At 35.3% G+C, this 16,155-nt stretch overlaps 1 protein-coding gene across 1 annotated transcript in view; it reads right to left on the bottom strand.

The window, feature by feature from the left end:
• Positions 1 to 2,067: 2,067 nt before the first annotated feature.
• Positions 2,068 to 16,155, bottom strand: part of slc30a5 (solute carrier family 30 member 5) — a 46,080-nt gene continuing 31,992 nt past the window's right edge. The window contains exons 10-16 of the mRNA XM_028805500.2: positions 13,649 to 13,857; positions 12,109 to 12,266; positions 11,860 to 11,989; positions 8,267 to 8,510; positions 5,014 to 5,240; positions 4,792 to 4,920; positions 2,068 to 2,856 (exon numbers count right to left, since the gene is read on the bottom strand). Coding sequence (XP_028661333.1) covers positions 2,686 to 2,856; positions 4,792 to 4,920; positions 5,014 to 5,240; positions 8,267 to 8,510; positions 11,860 to 11,989; positions 12,109 to 12,266; positions 13,649 to 13,857 — 1,268 coding nt within the window. The 3' untranslated portion in view covers positions 2,068 to 2,685. The remainder of the gene's footprint in view (positions 2,857 to 4,791; positions 4,921 to 5,013; positions 5,241 to 8,266; positions 8,511 to 11,859; positions 11,990 to 12,108; positions 12,267 to 13,648; positions 13,858 to 16,155) is intronic.

The following is a 16,155-nucleotide window of genomic DNA, read 5'->3' as shown; positions in this document are numbered from 1 at the left end:
TAGTATTTTCCATTAAAATGGAAGTGGGTTTTCTGGGATTGTGACCTTAGTGGTCACTCTACAATGATTGATCCTGCACCATGACCTCCAAAATTCATGTGAAAAGATAATTTCCAGTTGGGGATTAAGACAGTGTATCAAAAATGAATAAATAAATAAACAAATGCTTCTAATTTCAAATCGGACTGGGCATGTCACATATAGTTGTTTTTTTTATGTCACAGCCCTTGACCCTGCGTTTCTTATTCAGCTGTGTTCAGGTCGGGCTTCACGTTAAGTTGTCCTAGCTGCTCTTTAATAATTTCACTCGCATGAATTTTAGATTGATTTTTGGAAATAAAAATCACTTAACATTTTGCAATCTGGAAAAAAGCTCTCAAATGCCAGATCAGAGTTCTGTTTACTTAACAGTTCATACTTCATCAAGCGATACACGACTGGGAACAGCAATCTAAACAATATGATTAAAGACAATATTTTTATTCTGCAGAAAACTGGCAGAATTTTTAAAATAGTATTTTACGCCATTCTCCTAACAATTCAAAGTGTATCAATAATAAAACATTAAAAACTATAAGGATACGTTGTCTGTTCCGTTGGGCCCTTGAGTAAGATCTTTCACCTTAAAATTGATTTTATATACTGTATATGACACACACACAACATTTTCAACTACTAAGCACAGCTGTTCTGAATCACAGTCGTATATTCAACGAAGCCTGGAGATCTTCTTTCCCAGTGGTGCATCGCTTGGTGAGCTATTAAATTTCAAGTTAAACTGCACTGTGATATGGCAAGAGGAGCTGACTGATGTATCCCAGCCTTCGAGTGGTTGGGAGATGCGGAGCACGGCATGGTCCAAAGTGGGGAGAACTGCCCATAAGCATTTGACAGAAGCACTAATGACCTGAATGTCATCTACATTCATATGTTAACAATCATTACTGCAGTGAACACTTGTACAGTTTGCACATTGTTCCCGTTTCTGCAAGGGATTTTCTTTAACATCCTAAAGATGTACATGTTCCATTAATTTATGATTCCGAACTGTCCACATATAGGTGAATGTACTTTATACACGACTGCCATGGGTTGCAGCCATGTCTCTAAACAGAACTGAGATTTGATAATAGCTGGATGCTTGAACTTCCTCTGTTCAGAGTATCTGCCCTTTAGGTAGAGGAGTGAAGGTTGTACAATTTTCTTGTAGTGATGATTCCAATTTGTGACTGACATTGAAGGTTCATTTAATATTGATGATCAAAGTATTGAATAAAGCGTTGCTTCTCAGCATATTCTCCATTTTCTTCTTGACCTCAGTATGATTTTGATTTTACTGACCACAGCACCCTCCCTAGGTGGTTTTTAAAGCTACCTTGGACCTACTAGAACCCACTACTCTTCGATGTGTACCTATTTCATAGCGGCACTCCACCAGTTCTAGTTGACAATTAATTTAGAGAATCAAACTTCCATACTTGGTCTATTTTTATCATACCTAAATGTTGCAACTGAAATAGTACTATTTAAAATTATATGGATTATAAACAATACATATTGATTCACTCCTAGATGCACTTTGACTAGATCAAGCTATCATCTATGCATGCTTATCTTCTAATTTTTGAATGGTATGGAAAATACAGTACCAAGAAGACAGAACTGCTACATGGCTAGGCTACTTAACTATTCATCCTCTGTCACCTAGTCTTGAGTCATACTTTTCACTAACTTAAACATTTCAGCAGCAGTCAAAACATTTACCTCCAAAAATTCTGCACAATCGAAACATTAATTCATCTCAGAAATGGAAATATGCCTTCATATTTTCATCATATTTTGAACAGATTACTGTAATCATCCTTTACATGTTCTTTAAAGCAAACACTCAGACAGGATCAAAATACTGACTAGAATCAGACATAATATTTTTATATTGTGACATCTTTTATAAGTTTTTCGTGCTCTGTAAAGGTTTATCACGTATCATAAGTAACATTAGTTGTTTTTACTGCTGTATCTTTTGTTTTGGATGACTGATGATTGTGCTGTTCATGTCCAAAGAACTTGATAGTTCATTTATTTATTCCCATTTTCATATGTGTTTCATATACATTATTCAAACTATGTTTATTATGTTTTCCTGTTCTCCAGTTTTCAAGTCCAGCATTTCCAGTGTCTCAATATTTGTTTTTTTTTTTTTTTTTGTAAGGTTGGATGCCATTCTATTAGTGGGTTAGGCTCGTGTCACCCTCACTCCCTGATTGCTCCTAGAGACAAGGAAACCGAGTCATTTTGTCCAAATTATTTTTGTATACAAGTCACTTAACGAACAATGATAATTATAAAACACAATTGAATCTGCAGTTAAAAAGCTGTCCATATTCAGTTATTTAATGCTTAAAATGAGAGTGTGTGTGTGTGTGTATATATAATATACACAGTATACTGTATACACACAAAAGCGCGCACATACACACACACACCGTGTATTATATATTGATAAGAAATTTCCATGTGGCTCATTTTTACACAACATAAAACAATTCAGACTTAATGGAAAAAACATTTATAAATGCCAAAATACAGATTTACTATACATGAGTGTGCAAAATTTGTAAGACACAGGGAATGTGGCAGCTTAACTCGTTCCACTCTGAGGAATTTTCTGGGGTCCATTTTCATTTACATAATGCAAGTTCCATCCTCCAAATAATCCATAGACTTCATTTGTTTTGTCATTGCAAGGATATCCTGGAAACCGGTACTAAGGCCAGACATGTGTTGAAAATATGCTTCCTTCTCCACCTGCACAGATAGGTTGTTCACACCAGCATCTTTAAGGATTGCCGTTACCTGAATTTAAAAGGAAAGGTTATTAAAAGGTATTAAAAAGTAATTGCAGACTTTCCATTTAAGACAATGATAATACTTGTATAATACATTAATATTTTACAATACTTTTCACTGTGTTTGTAGTGCTCTCCTTAAGTGTGAGTAGGTCTGTTAAGGTGTAGGACTGTAAAGCATAAAGCTGCTTATTCCATCCTCGCCACATCATTCACCTTGTGCCGTAGCAGCAAAACTAAACAATTGTTTGGAGATTTTAATCTCTTGTGACAGCAACACATAAATCACAGAGTTTGTGCCTGAAAAATAAAATGAAGCTTTACTGTAGAAGTATTCATGGAGCAGCAGGCCTGTTTATGACAGCATTCCTCTTCCTTTGCTGGAAATTACAGGCTTAAGCTTCTCGAAAAGAATAGCACAGTACATTGCACTGGTCACTGATTGTCTGTGATCCTTAAAATGTGCCAGAATAATGTCCCAAAAGAAGGTCATCATGACTTGGCGGAAGGCTGTCATTTGTATTTCTTCTTTACTGGAGAAGCAAGTGTTTGCACTGCATGCTTTGTCTCTTGCTTTCTGGTGATGGACCTGTGTTTCATCTACGATGACAAATTACTCCAAAAACACTCAGATCTTCTTCTTGTTTCATAAATTGGGTTGCAACCTACCTGCGCTGTTGCTTGTGCAGATCAGTAGGCTGTTTGGGTACCCTTCTTGTGCAAACTTTACCATATCCTAAGCCATCATATACTATGCCATGTGCAGATCCATAGCTGATATCCAAATGTGCAGCAACAGTTTACAACATAATCAATCAGTCTTCTCTGATGAAGGCATTCACCAAGTGGGCTTGTTCACAAGATGCTGATGGTTGCCCAGATCGAGCTTTGTCAGTTAATCTTGTTCTTCCCACTTTAAACATTTTCACCTATTCATACACATCATGCTGTTTTCACTTCCGTAATTAGCCAACATCTGTTCGGTGACTTTCAGCAAGCTTCATTCCCTCTACCCAAAGAAATCTCAAGACAGTGCACTTAACAGCGTTGCAATCCCGCTACAAAGCACCCATGTTCATTTCACCTTGGCCTCAACTAGATTAATGGCAGAGCACTGCACTGTGTGTATTTGAACTATCCATGAGCCAATGTGAGCATGTTGTATTGTGTCTGCTTCTATCCATTGTGGCTACCGTGTAATTTTCAACTTACCTTTACTTTTTGATTTACCCTTGTATATTCATCCATCCATTTTTCTGAACGCATACATTATATATGAGAGCCGTGAGAAGCCACAGCATTAGATACAAGGCAAGAACCAACCTCACATTAAAAGCCAGTCTTTAGTGTAGCACATTCATGTCGAATTGTGTGCCCATACATGTTTTTTTATTCATAGATTACTAATCCTTTCATATGAGTGATTAGTTTCATTTCAAAAATGATGTTGCAAATCTTGCCGGAATAAACATGTTTTTTTATTTTAATGTTTGAGCGAAGTGAAAGTATCTGTATTTCTAAAATTGGTCAGAATTCTTAACTTGCGATGGACTGGAACACTATCCAGGCCTGAATCCTGCCTTACAGTCAGTACTGCTAAGACTCTGAAATCAATTATGTAGATTTAATAATATTATGCCATATTTATTTGTACACCAGTAATGCTATACACTTGTAAAGCTCATACCCTATCAACAAATAATATAAAGGAGCAGTCTTTAAATACCTGAAACTGCAACAAATGTATTTTGAATTAATGGAAAATACCTTTTTTGGGAATGTGTGCAATTATATATAATAGAAACAGAAATGTTTCATTTTTATGACAGCATTAACTCAAAACATGAAAGCATTGCTTCTAATCCAGTGTGAGGCCTTAATTGTGTAATAAACTGAAGTACACTTTATTATTTTGGATAAGGTTCAAATTTTAGTATATTACCTGTTGTATGATTCGCTGCTCCACAACATCTGACATTAGCTGCAGGTGAATGGTGCCTGCTACCACATTTGCAGAATGTCTCCAGAAATGTGGATCTCGGTAAGATATTACTCCTTCAATTTTCTGAATCTAAATTAATGTAGACAATAAATTTGCATGTAAATTCAGATGAATTAAACATACATCCACAAAATTATAAACAACGGAGGAAATCAATGTCACCTTTTCAAGTGCATTATTTAGGTCCTTTTCATGCTCTGGTGGAATTCTTAACAACAGTACTTGGCATGCATCCTTAAGAAGAGGAATAACACTCATAAATATCAGAACAGCAATGAAAAGTGAGCAGATAGGGTCTGCAATTAGCCATCCAAACTGCTGAATGAGAATTGTAGATATGATCACCCCAACACTGCCAAGTGTGTCAGCCAGAACATGCAGAAATACTCCTAAAATAGATAAATTAATACATTAATATGTACATTTTTTTATTTTAAATTTCAAACTTTATTTTGTAACATTAGCTGCATGTGATTTAGACGTTAAAATAAAAAGCAGGGGATATCAGGAAATACTAATAATGTAAAGTTTTAATTCTACAGCATTACTGAACTTTTGTTCACTACTCAAAAAACTGTTTGGGCAGTGTGCCCCATTACCTAAGGATCTGGACTATAAATCAGGAACCTGTCATTTCAATATTTATCACATTCACAGATGCTCTAAATAATATTAATATAAATAAATATTTAAAAAATGAATTATTTAATCTCAATACACAATTTGAAGAAGCCAGGACATTACTGTGCAGCACGGAAACTGAATTTTCTGTTTTTCTCCTTCTTCCCTAGCTGTATTCCGTTTCCCTTAGAATAATGGTCCTACCTAATGCTCTCCTCTAACAGCTAATTTGTTTTCTTCTTCATTTGTTTTTATCTGACACAGTCACTACCACATATTACTAAATAAGAACAGACTGCAGGATTTAAAGTTCACCTAAGGCTAAAATACTAATTAAAACTTGCTATCTTGTAAGGTTCTGTATCTTAAAGTCCACTACATAAAAATACTAGTTTATGTAAGTCAAAAATGATATTTTCAATAACACAACTGCATGTATATGTTTCATTTATGTTGCCATGGTTCTTGGTAGTTTTTGTTGATATTCAAATAGGTTAAAAGAATTCAAAGGCCTTCAAAGGAAATTCTCAGAGGTGTCAATAAAGTTCAGTGAATGTAATTGTTTCACTTCAACAGTGACTCATATAAGTGGTGGAAACTAAGTTTAGGGAAAGTGCATTCTGAACAGAATTCAGGAAGCTCATCTTTACACAGGGAAATCTGGAACAAACTGCTGAGATATTTCAATTAAATGGAAATATTGGTATGTGATTTTTGTGGTGTAGTATTGTGTTAGATTTTCAACAAACATGATAATTGTCATTTAACAACCAAAAACTTATACTTTATTCTCACCTGTCCAGAGGTAATCGTTCCAGAAGTCTTGGGGTTTGTAACTTTGGAAATGGAACCCTTTTTTTTTTTTTTTTTTGCAAGGAGGATTTTTTTCCCTGTAACCTTGTGTGAATGCCATATTTGTTCAAGTCTTTTTCTGAAGTGCCATTTGGGTTCTTTTGCTGAACATTATGTGAATGAATTTTCTGGAAGAAAATGTGGAACAATCCAGACAGAAGGCTATATGTAATTAATCCTTCTCTCTTTACAATTAAGGATTTTTGTTTTTGATAAAATTGTCCTATAATCCTTCTAATGCTGATAAGTATCAACAATTGCGGCTCTGATATCACCATGGATGTCTTTTGTCCTTACCGTAGTGGTAACAGACATGACAGCTGTAGATTGAATTGCAGACAATTCTGCTTTTATATCAAAATAGCAGCAATTCTTAGAAATAATGGCTAAATGCACTTTGATTAGCAGGACCTGGCTCTAATTTCCTTCCCAATTGATATAGAAGCAGTAAGGATTTTTTAAACTCATATCTTCTGCACTTTGGATTGTTTTTTGTTGAATAAAAGTAACAAAGGAAATGTGTTTTCCATTCCAAGTTAGATGTTCAGTAGATGATTGTTAGCTATTTGCAGAAATGTAATACAGAACTAAAATTAACTTTCTGTACATTAGGTGTTTTAAATATATTTTGGCACATTAAGAACCAGAACATTTTCCAGTTTTATTTTGATTTTAAATATGAAAAAAGAACATATATTTCCACATTATTCTCTCCTTCTAATGTATAACTGAACTCTTCATAAATCTTGTATGTGCCATTCCAGTTTACCTCAGCATTACCACAGTAGCTTTACTACATACAGATTATTTCCTATCTTTATTAAAAACCAACAACTTTACAAAATTATGCTATTCATAAATATATGCGGTAAAGAAGAAGTTCAACTAATAATGATATATATAACAGCACTGCAGGTATTACATTGGCTGTTAAGTAAACAGATACTTTGGAGTGAAATCACTGTCAAAAATAACTCGTAATAAGTCAAAGTTACATTTCACATATGTCAATTACACTTGCGCGTCTGAAAATTACGTTTGCTTCAAAAAAAAAAAAAAAAAACACTTGCGCTTCTGAAAATTATGCTTGGTTCTGAAAATTACGAGTATAATTCTCAAGCATGAACAATCTGTCAAAAATAAGTCACTGGACTTTGTTACTATGCATGTGCCACCAAAGGTAGAAAGATTGAGTTATTTTTGACAGGGATCATACTTCATAGTTAGCCCCCTTACAGTGTTTCCCATAGGCAAGCACAAAAAACAAAACCAATACAATGAAATTAATTACAAAATGACTACATGCAATTAACAATAAAAAGCGAGAGCATGAAATTAACATTAAACCTTACATAACGTTTTAGCCGAGTGTCCAGATGTCTGTTATATGTATATAGAAGTGTGAGATGTTGTGGAAGGCTCCCAACCTTCAGATTTCGGCACTCTTGGTCATAGATTTGGGGTTGAGGTGGGAGGCACGAAATTATGACTCCCGGAGGATATGAATATATACATATGTAAAATGTAAATATGATTTAAATTATTAGAAGTTATTTTAGACAGCAACATTACTTCTTACATACTGTGAGATTAACAATGTGTCAAACAAATAAGGTAGAGTCATCAATTAAAAATTGTAGGGTCTACTCCCTAATAGTTATATAACTAACTTATAATGTACACTTTATTTCTAAATTATCCATTTTAATGCCATTAAATCAAGGCATAATTCATACTCATATACCCTGAAAACACTATTAATTTACATACTTTATGGCTGAACTAAACTTTCAATTTTTAACTTCTCCTAGTGTCCAACACAATACTTTTAAGTATAAGCATCTACTTAACTCGGAAATTGGTTCTAGTTATGTTTCTGTTGGAGCAGATAAGTTCAACACTAAACTAAGGTGCTTTTCTGTATTACTGCTTTCTTTATTACCTCTCATATTAGCATTCATTCCTCCTCCTCCTGATGATCCATGAGAATGCCCATGGTTATGACTATGACTGTGTCCATGACTTCCATGTCCATGATCTCCATGTCCGTGTCCATGTCCATGTCCATGGTGTGAATGACCATGATCATGCGACTGACAGCTTCCCTTAGAACTTCCATGAGAGTGTGCATGACTAAAGGCACAGATGCCAATCAAATTAACAATGAGACCTCCAACTGATACAGGCTGTTAATAAAACAGTGAAAAATTCTTAAAATAATGTTAAAGAAACATAACAAAGATGTGAAAGCAAACTTTAACTTATGATTGTGACCTTGTAAAAAATATTTGGTTCACAAATGTCTAAAAAAAAAATTAAAATACACATTATTGATATTTTCCCAGCTTATATACTGTCATCTGAAAAAACTAATTACACAGCATGAAATATTACAGTTTTTTAACATTTGTGAACATACCAAGATTTGACCTTCACTTAAAAGTATCTAGGAATAAAAGTGATATAGCATAACAAACACCATATCATATTTATATTTTGTAGTCCATTGTATAATATAAATAAACATAAAATACAAATTTCACATGTGATGAAAAAGTACACCCCTGTATTTATCACTACCTCAAATACCTAAAATCAGAATCACATACAAAAGATTAGAACATCATTAGACAGGATCTTGGAGGAACCATCTTATTGACACCTCATATATTTAGTTTGGTTTGCTGTTGAAGCGTGTGTTACCACCATGCCTAGATTGAAAGAGCTCTTGGATGCCTTCAGCAGAGGCGGCCTTTGGGGGTGGCGACTAGGGCAATCGCCCCAGGCCCCGTGCCTGAGGGGGGCCCCGCGATAGGAGATTCTTTTGTCACTGTCAGCTCATCATACAAATATGCGGGGCCTCTGCAAGTCATTTAAATCCGTTATAGACTGAAATACGGTACGTGGTGGATTTCTTCTAATTCCCGTGACCGTTGCGAGCGCGGAAAGAAGCTTTTCAAAGTTGAAACTTATCAAAAATGATCTACGATCAACAATGTCGCAAAACAGACTGTGCAGTTCAGCTATTTTGTCAATCAAAAAGGAACTTGCCTCAACATTGGACTACGAGGATCTTATCAACGATTTTGCTCAGCGAAAAGCCAGAAAAGTGGACTGCAGCTGTTTGGTAAGTGTTCGTTTTATTACAACTGTTCTGGTTCTCCATAATTAAATAAATTTGCTGACTCCAGCGGGTTCGGCAGAAACGACTGTTATCTAGTTTGTTAATTTTGCTTGCAAAATGTTTCTGAAGCATTAATTAAGTTGGTTAAAGGCCACTAAACCAATATAAGAACAACTACAATACGTAATGTAATCAAACGGCCAATGATACCTACATAAGGCACCATGTTTTTTAACAATAGTAAGGTGTACAGCATTAGAGGCGGACAAGCCCGTGAGTGTGGTGGTACAGTATATAGCCTACACTTATGGCTCTCGGTCCCGCATATGACACTCGCCCAAGGCCCCGCATACTCCTAAGGCCACCTCTGCCTTCAGAAAGATTGTTATGCAGTGAAACCTCGGTTCACAACCATAATTCGTTCCAAAACTCTGGTCGTAAACTGATTTGGTCGTGAACCGAAGCAATTTCCCTCATAGGATTGTATGTAAATACAATTAATCCGTTCCAGACGGTACGAACTGTATGTAAATATATTTTTTTTAAAGATTTTTAAGCACAAATATAGTTAATCACACCACTGAATGCACATCGTAATAGTAAACTAAATGTAAAAACACTGAATAACACTGAGAAAACCTTGAAAAACAGAGAAAACTAACATTGCAAGAGTTCGCGCTATAGCCTTATGACTCAATTGCTGTATAAACACTTTTTTTTTTAATGAGTTTTAAGCACAGGGGAAAAAAAAGAACATTTGAACAAATCCGAACTTTATTTAAAAACCAACCACAAGCAACCAAGAAAGTAACATTGCAGCAGTTTGCGCTATAGCCTTACAACCCAATCGCAGGGAAAAAAAATGAGCATTTGAAAAATCCGTAACTTAATAAACAACCAAGAAAAGTAACATTGCAACAATTCACGCTACGGACCGAAAAATGAACATTTGAAAAATCCGTAATACAAAAACTAACCATAAACCTCCAAGAAAACTAACCTTGCATGAGTTGAGTTCTGGCATGAAGTGAGGAGGAACTGGGTGGAGAGGAGGTTACAGTGCTTAGAAGCCATGATTAACTGCAAAAGCACACGAAATACTGTAGAGCACAAAGAGTTCGCAGGTAAAGCACGCACGTCTGACTGAGAACAATGAACAGAGAGAGGCTGAACACGTGCTTAAATACAGTAATCGGCACATATGAACCGGAAGGGAAATGAAATAGAGCACAAAGAGTTCACAGCAAAAGCACGCACGCACGTGCAAGCACGCACGTCTGACCGAGAACAATGCAACACGTGCGGAAATCATCGGCGCGCACAAACCGAAAGTGAAACTGGCTTGTTCGTATACCGTGTGTGTGGTCATGAACCGAGGCAAAAGTTTGGCGAACCTTTTGGTCGTAAACCGATTTGTACATGTACCGAGACGTTTGTGAACAAAGGTTCCACTGTATATGTCTATGAGTCTGGGAAAAGAGTTAACAAGATCTCCATAAAGAACATTAGATTAAAGTTTTCCCATGAACACTTGGGCAAGGACCAGAACTTCTGGAACAATGTGCTCTGCACAGAAGATACAAAGATAGTGTTATTTCACCACTGTACCAGAAGACATGTCTGGCAAAAACCAAACAGAGCAACTGACCAGAAGAACCTTAAACCAAGTGTAAAGCATAGAGGAGGAAATTTTATAAATGATGGGCAGCTCACACTATGAATTCTTCATTGTACCAGAGGGTACTTGAGGATAATATGAGACATCTGTCGGAAGACTGAAGCTCAACCAAAAGTGAACCTTGCAACATGACAGTGGCACTAAGCATACCAGTAAATTCACCAACGAATGACTGGGGAAAAAAAATTGAGATGCTGTGGCGGGGTTTTAAAACAGGCTGGCCATGAAAGTCACCCTTCAAACATTGCACTTGTGAAAGAATTCTGCATGGAGGAGTGGGAAAAATTTCTCCCAGTCAATGTCAGAGACTGCTTGAAAGATGCAGGAAACATCTTCTTGAGATTGTTTCTGAAAGAGGGTGATACCAAGCTATTTGAGCCAAGGGTGAATTTACTTTTTCTACAGATGGAAATGGCATCTCTGTTCATTTTTCAGTGAATAAATTAAAGCAAAGTCAAAGTTTCATTGTTTTTTTTTCAATGACATCACCTTTAACCTAAGAATCTTGTTTAATTCAATATCAATTCTTGATATGTACACATTTCATGGAGTGTACTTCACTTTTTCATAACTGTAATAACAAAAATTCAGACAAAAATGTCAACATAGCCACATTAGAAAAAACTTATTGATGCTTATAGCAAATTTCTCCAACTATCAAAAAAGATAGTCCAAGGAAACTACTGTACAGTAAATGTAAACAATGTCCTTGAACTATACAGCACTCACTTACAGTCAGCATATCAGTATTGATGTTTGGAGGGTCTACAAGTCGTGCCACAGATTCAACAAACACAAAAAAAGCGATCACCATCAAGAACAGGCCATTAATGAATCCAGAAAGAATTTCAACTCTGCCATATCTGGTGGGGAAAATAATATACAAAATTAAGTGTTAAATAGCAATTATGATTATAAAGCTAATGTGACATACTACTGCTCTTAGATTAATAATTATAATTATCTATCCTGTAAAACATACCCATATGAGTAAATACGTGTTGCTTTCCATCTGGTCATCAAGGCAGCAAAAAGTCCCAGGACTAAGGCAGAGCAATCAAACAACATATGAAATCCATCTGATATTAAGCCTAGACTGTTTGTCCACACACCATAAAAGAGCTCTACAAAGGTGAAAGCCTAAAAGTTAAAAAAGAATTATACAGATGTGTTATTTTAATAATACATCATCATAAATACTATATGAATACTGTATTTTAACGAATAGATTATAATTACTAAGCAAACTTAAATATATACAGTATGCTACAGTCCATGATACTCTACTTACATATTGAGATTTACAAGTTAGAAAGTGAACACACTGCATGACATTCAGATGTGTTTGAGAATTTACTTAACTGATTTAAAAGTGGGAGCATTTAAAATTTGTGTTTACTTTATCAAGGAGTTATCACACTTTTGTTTATGAAATACTTTTTCATCAACAAGTCACAATAAAAAATAAGAGCAGTACTAGAATGGAATTACATGCATTAGCAGAAAACATTAAATGCACATTTTTTAACAGCACTTCACAATCTGAAGTAGTTAAAATCGGAGCCCCCAAAAAGGCCTGCTGTAGCTCAACAGCTTTCATAGTCACCAGATTCCAGTCAAAATACAAGGGACGTTCAAAAAGTTTTCTGCACTTTAGATTTTCTTTGAAAACAGTGAAAGCCGGAGTAGTGGTAATTGGGCATTAAAAAGTTGATATGATGCTGGGAAAATTGAATCGCAAATGAAGGTGACTATGTAAAAAAGTGATGCAATTTGTTTTTGAAATTCTCAATAGAGTTAAAAAAGTGTGGAAACTTTTTGAACATCCCTCATAAATAAAAGGGACATTTATTGATGTCTTATTGTTAGCTGTTGGATTTGGTTGATGTGTGACTAACTGTACTTCAAATTTCAGAAACATAACATTTTTGAAAAGAAGTACCCAACAGAGAGTTAAAATATCTGTTGAAATCTGAAGGTAAATTTGTCTGATGATGATGGACAGCAGGTGTGGAATTTTGCTGATAATTTATACTTTTGGAGAAGTACTGAATCATTATAATGTGCAGGTAATGCACCCAGGAAGTTGTTTCATCATAAGTACTAAGTGCACATTTGTTCACTTTATGCTTACAGAATGACACTTACATAATTCCTTTAACTTCTAGATATGTGATTTTTAGGTCAATTTTGCTATTATGTGTGGCTGTTGGACGAGTAAAACAGGAAAATATACAACACATAAAAGTTAAAATGAACTCTCTCAAGGTAAATTTTAAACAGTACTTTATCAGCTATTTATTATATTCTCAGTGATGAGTTTAACACATAAATAAAATACCCATGTTAACAAACCCATGAGAGTTTTCAACCAATGTAATAGCACTTGTTTAGCTTTCACATCAAGTCAGAAATATAATGTGTTGCAAGTACTTAATACATAGATTAACTGTATTTATTTCTATTTGCAATTGAGCTAAACACCTTCTCTTTAACTATTGGTTTATTCATGCATTACTTACCAGGTTCAAACAGAGGAAATAAAAGATCTGTCTTGAATCGTATTCTTCCAGAATCTGTTTTAGTGACTCCTTGATAAACCTGGGCAAGGAATGAGATGTGTGCTGCAAGGCATCCCCCATAAAATTATACAGTGGTGTACCTTCTGGAGAATATCCAACTAGAGTGCCTTTCTGTCCTTTCTTTGAGGGTGAGGACAAAATGTTGGCAGCTAATAAAATAATTACATAAAAACCTCAGTAAAATTGAATATAATGAAATTTCACATCTATACATTCTCTATTTGCAAAATGGTACCATTGTTAGACAGTTTGCTTTTTTTTTCAATAGCAAAAAATTCCATCATTAACAAAAATGACCTGCACTGTCCAACTATACCATTTAATATATTCTTAAATTAACTGATTAGTCATAAATATTTTTCATATGCACCATGAGGACTTTCAATTCTTGACTTTAAATTTATCAAGTCTTGATGGATAAGAATTGCTGTTACAGATTAGGCACTTTAAAATCCACACCCCAGACTGTCCAATAGTAAAAGGTATTGTGTAGAGTTATACAGTTGAACAACATAACTAAAGAAATAACCTGTGATAGCATATGAAATTACAGTTAAAAAAAACAAAAAAACACACCTAATAAATACATATCAGTAGACATTTAAATGGTGGTACAAAGGGGAGAGGCACTGTGGTGAAGTGATTCCTCATGGATTAAGCATTTTGAGGTTGAATTCAATCCCTGAATGTTGTCTGCATGGAATTTTCACATCCTTGAGCATCTATGTAGGTTTTTCTCTGGGTACTTGGGCTGCTCTTCTGCATCCCCAAAGATGTCTAAATTAGACTACCTGGCATTTCCAAGTTTGATCTGTGTGAATATGTGTGGGTCTCTGTTGGCTTAACAATAGACTGCCAAGGGTTGTTTCTGGCCTTGCGTCCAGTGCTGCTAGGACAGACTCTGGGCTTCTGAAACCCTAAATTAGATTACGTGGATTTGAGAATTTGATTGTTATGTTACAAACAAAGTAACTGTGAAATTAAAGAAGCTGTAGCAAAGTAAAGCCTAGTTTAGTCCATTTCAGAGCATTTATATTATAAAACAAAACAAAGTACAGTGCAATTTCCCCCATAGGATTGTATGTAAACACAATTAATCCATTCCGGACTGTACAAGGTGAATGTAAATATATTTTTTTTAAAGATTTTTAAGCACAAAAATAGTTAATTATACCATAGAATGCACAGTGTAATAGTAAACTAAATGTAAAAACATTGAATAACACTAAGAAAACCTTGAAAAGAGAAAACTAACATTGCAAGAGTTCACGCTAATAGCCTTACGAACCGATCGCTGTAAACACTTTTTTTTAATGAGTTTTAAGCACTAGGAAAAAAAGGAACATTTGAACAAATTCGAACTTTATTAAAAACCAACCATAAACAATCAAGAAAGTAACACTGCACGAGTTCCCACTAATAGCCTTACGAACCGATCGCTGTAAAAACTTTCTTTTTAATGAGTTTTAAGCACAGGGAAAAAAATGAACATTTGAAAAATCCGCAATTTATACAAAAACTAACCATGAACAACCAAGAAAACTAACCTTGCATGAGTCGAGTTACCTGGCATGAAGGAAGTGAGGAGGAACTGGGTGGAGAGGAGTTTACAGTTTTGAGGTAAAGTCCCTCTGCGCGATGCACGTCTGACCAAGAACAATGTAGTACAGGGAGAGACTGAACACGTGCGTAAATCACCAGCGCGTATAAACCAGAAGGGAAACGAAATACAGAACAAAGAGTTCGCAGCGAATGCACAGGGTGAGACTGAACAGATGCAGAAATCATCGGCACGTACCAACCAGAAGGGAAACTGGCTTGTTCGTCACCCGAGTGTGTGGTCGTGAACAGATGCAAAAGTTTGGCAAACTTTTTGGTCGTAACCCGATTTGTACGTGTTCAGAGATGTTCGTGACCTGAGGTTCCACTGTATATGGGGACTCACTGAACAGAGTATTAAATTTGAAGCCAGATTTCTTGTTTAAAAGAGATATCTCTTATACTCAACAGCTGTACTTTAAAAATCCCCAAATGCAGTATGTACAGAAAAGTGACAGGTCTACCTTAATGTGACTGATTAAAAAAAACACATGTACTGTTTGAGTATATGTGGATAACTGGTATTTAGACTCTTAAAATAGAGCTGTTGCAGAACTAAAAAGGGTAGAACCTATTAACAGCCTTTAACATTCTCTTGAGAAATAACAGACACTTGGAAAAGAGTGACTACAAGGTACAGAAAGTCTGACTTGAACTTATGTTGCAAACTGGATCAGTTATAGTGGTTAGTTATAATTAATGCTATAGTTCCATGCAAAATTTGGATGCCCTTGGCCAAATTACATACTTTGCTGACTTTTGAAATAAAAATGAGTAAATGCACGTTGAGAGCAAACTATAACGCTAGCATTTTTAAGAAAATATGAATTTATAGTTATGATTTATTG

This window comes from Erpetoichthys calabaricus, chromosome 7 (genome assembly GCF_900747795.2).
Source record: "Erpetoichthys calabaricus chromosome 7, fErpCal1.3, whole genome shotgun sequence".
Lineage (NCBI taxonomy): Eukaryota > Metazoa > Chordata > Cladistia > Polypteriformes > Polypteridae > Erpetoichthys > Erpetoichthys calabaricus.
The sequence above is the reverse complement of the archived record's forward strand: the minus strand, read 5'-3'. Positions and strand labels throughout refer to the sequence as shown.